Source organism: Vigna radiata, chromosome 2, assembly GCF_000741045.1.
Source record: "Vigna radiata var. radiata cultivar VC1973A chromosome 2, Vradiata_ver6, whole genome shotgun sequence".
NCBI classification, from domain to species: Eukaryota; Viridiplantae; Streptophyta; class Magnoliopsida; order Fabales; family Fabaceae; genus Vigna; species Vigna radiata.
In genome coordinates, this window is record NC_028352.1 from 11,347,529 (window position 1) to 11,350,004 (window position 2,476).

The following is a 2,476-nucleotide window of genomic DNA, read 5'->3' on the forward strand; positions in this document are numbered from 1 at the left end:
TAGGTTTCTACATTAGGTGTTGGTGTTCAAGAGTTATTGTTCATATCTTGTGTGATTACATGTTTTGTGTGTGAAATGTGATTATAATCGGACATTATCAATATAATGGAAACAAACTCTTTAAGGTTAAGATGACTACGACTGGATTTAAAATCTGGAATATTCAAACCAATCTAAAATATTTTGTGTCATCCTTCTGTCTCTTATCTATTGTCTACCACCACTATAATAATCTAAATTCCTAAGTAAAATCTTAACCATTCATTATTTCTAATCTTTCTTTGATGCATGTAATTAGTTGTTCTCACTTAAACTAGTTGGTCGTTAGAGTCAATATATATATATATATATATATATATATATATATATATATATATATATAGAGAGAGAGAGAGAGAGAGAGAGAGAGAGTCACAAGGTTTGAGACTCAACTATATATTATTCAGGCTGAATTAGAGATCCTCCAATTACAGCTCAAGCAGCATAAGATCATCCTTTTAAAGCTTGACTACATAGTGTGATAATCACTTGATGCTTATTAACTCCTTAGTACAAAACTCTCGTACCCATTCTACTTATTCTTCTCTGTTCCACTTTAATGAAGTTTGCGAGACAGAAAGATAAGAAAAAGAAACACACACCACATAAGCTAAACATAGTCAAGCATTTACCTGCTGACTCAGTCCCATATGAATGTAACAAATTACCATACATTTAATTCCAGTTCAATGTCTGATCATGTTATTGAGTTCCTAACCAAGCGACATCTGGACCAATCAAAGCAGATAAAGTTAAGGGCATGTCCAGTTTTCAGCTGGGTCCAATTGTAAACTGAGAATTGCCTCAATTTTGTCTCGGAACTCAGTTTGAAATGGACAAAAAGAGAAAGTCACTTTTGCAAACTATGTTTGCAATATGAAGTTCATTCAAACTTAAAACTATATAAGGATAATAAAGGTTAGAAATGCGCTAGTTTTGGGAATTTTAAGGCACGTTCCCAACTGACATTCAAACATACATTCACAATAGCATCATGAAGAACTAATGCAAAACTGTAAACATCTATCAAATAGACAAAACACCATATAAAACCAGTAAAATTATATTTTTTTTTTTCAGGAAGCAAATCAAGATAATCAATCTATCACAAGCATACATTTCAACCATGTGTATCAAGAACTATCAGTATAGGATGAAACAAAACCACTACCGAGAAGCCTCTCCACATACTTGCCAAGAATATCGACCTCAAGATTCACCTTGTCCCCAACGTTCTTCAGAGGAATCACCACCTTCTGTTGAGTATAAGCCACCAACATGAAATTGAAACACTCTTCATCGTCGAACACATCGACCACAGTCAAACTAGTCCCATCCACAGCAATAAACCCCTTAGGCACAATGTACTTAAGCAACGATTTTTCAGTCCTCACCTTCACCCAAAGGGAATCTCCTTCTGGAACCTTCGACACGATCACCCCCGTACTGTCCACGTGACCCTGCACGAAGTGCCCACCCATGCGGCTCGACGGCGTCACCGCGCGCTCCAGGTTCACCGGCGACCCAGGCTTCAGCTCCGACAGCGATGTCTTGCGCAGCGTCTCCGGCGACAGCCCCACCGTAAAGTCGGAGACTTTGCCATCGAATTCCGTCACCGTGAGGCAAGTGCCGTTCACAGCGATACTATCACCAAGGTTGACGCCGTCAAGGACCGTGGAAGCAGCGATTTTGAGGTCAAAGCCACCATGCGGGGCCGTGCCGAGCTGCTTGACGCTGCCCATTTCCTCGACTATGCCGGTGAAGAGGCAGACGGGTCCAGCCGCGCGGCGGTGGCGCGTGGGGGCGAGTGAAGTTAGTGGGAGGAAGGCGCGTAGATGGGTAGGTTTGAAATTGGGAGTGAATCTGAGATAGGTGGGGTGAGAATTGTGGGAAGCGTGAGTTGTTGAGGCGATTCTTGGGAGTGTGGGTGTTAAGGTAAGAGAAGATGAAAGTGGCATTTTGACAGTGTTGTGTTGGGATTTGAACAATTAGGACTGTGTCGTGTTGTGTTGTGTTGTGTTGTCTTTGGGAATTTGAGGAATCTGCGTTTGGGAGCTGTTATGGATGTGCTTCTGCTAATGTATGAGATGGTTCTTTGCGAGGTTCGTTTTCGGATCTAGAAGGAAAAGAAGTGCCACTCCACTTGACCAAAGGAGAACTGATTAAGATTCGTAAAAGTTTGGTTAATATCAATATAAAGAAAAACAAATAGAAGGATTTCACAATAAATTTATATTAGATCATAAATTATCCTCTATTCAGTACTTGGTGTTTTAACTTTAAAATAACTGCTATTCAGTGTTTTTAAGTCTTTATTTGAATTTCAGTAATTGAGAAAATTTGAATATAATTTTTTTTTGTTATTTATTTGAATAGATTTGGAGATTAATGAGAATATATTTAAAAGTAAATTTTTTTAATCTGTCATATAAATTAA

General features: G+C 38.8%; 1 protein-coding gene across 3 annotated transcripts; it reads right to left on the reverse strand.

The window, feature by feature from the left end:
- Positions 1-400: 400 nt before the first annotated feature.
- On the reverse strand, positions 401-2,207 carry LOC106754429 (riboflavin synthase). Of its 3 annotated transcripts, none has more exons than XM_022778621.1 (2): positions 1,434-2,207; positions 401-767 (listed from the first exon to the last, which is right to left on the reverse strand). In XM_022778621.1, the coding sequence occupies exons 1-2, from the start codon at positions 1,995-1,997 to the stop codon at positions 753-755; spliced, it is 579 nt and encodes a 192-aa protein (XP_022634342.1). In that variant the 5' UTR covers positions 1,998-2,207; the 3' UTR covers positions 401-752. The 3 variants fall into 3 exon arrangements, with proteins under 3 accessions (XP_022634342.1, XP_014491935.1, XP_014491932.1); XM_014636449.2 differs by lacking the exon at positions 401-767 and adding an exon at positions 971-1,295; XM_014636446.2 differs by lacking the exon at positions 401-767 and having other exon boundaries at positions 971-2,206.
- Positions 2,208-2,476: the final 269 nt, after the last annotated feature.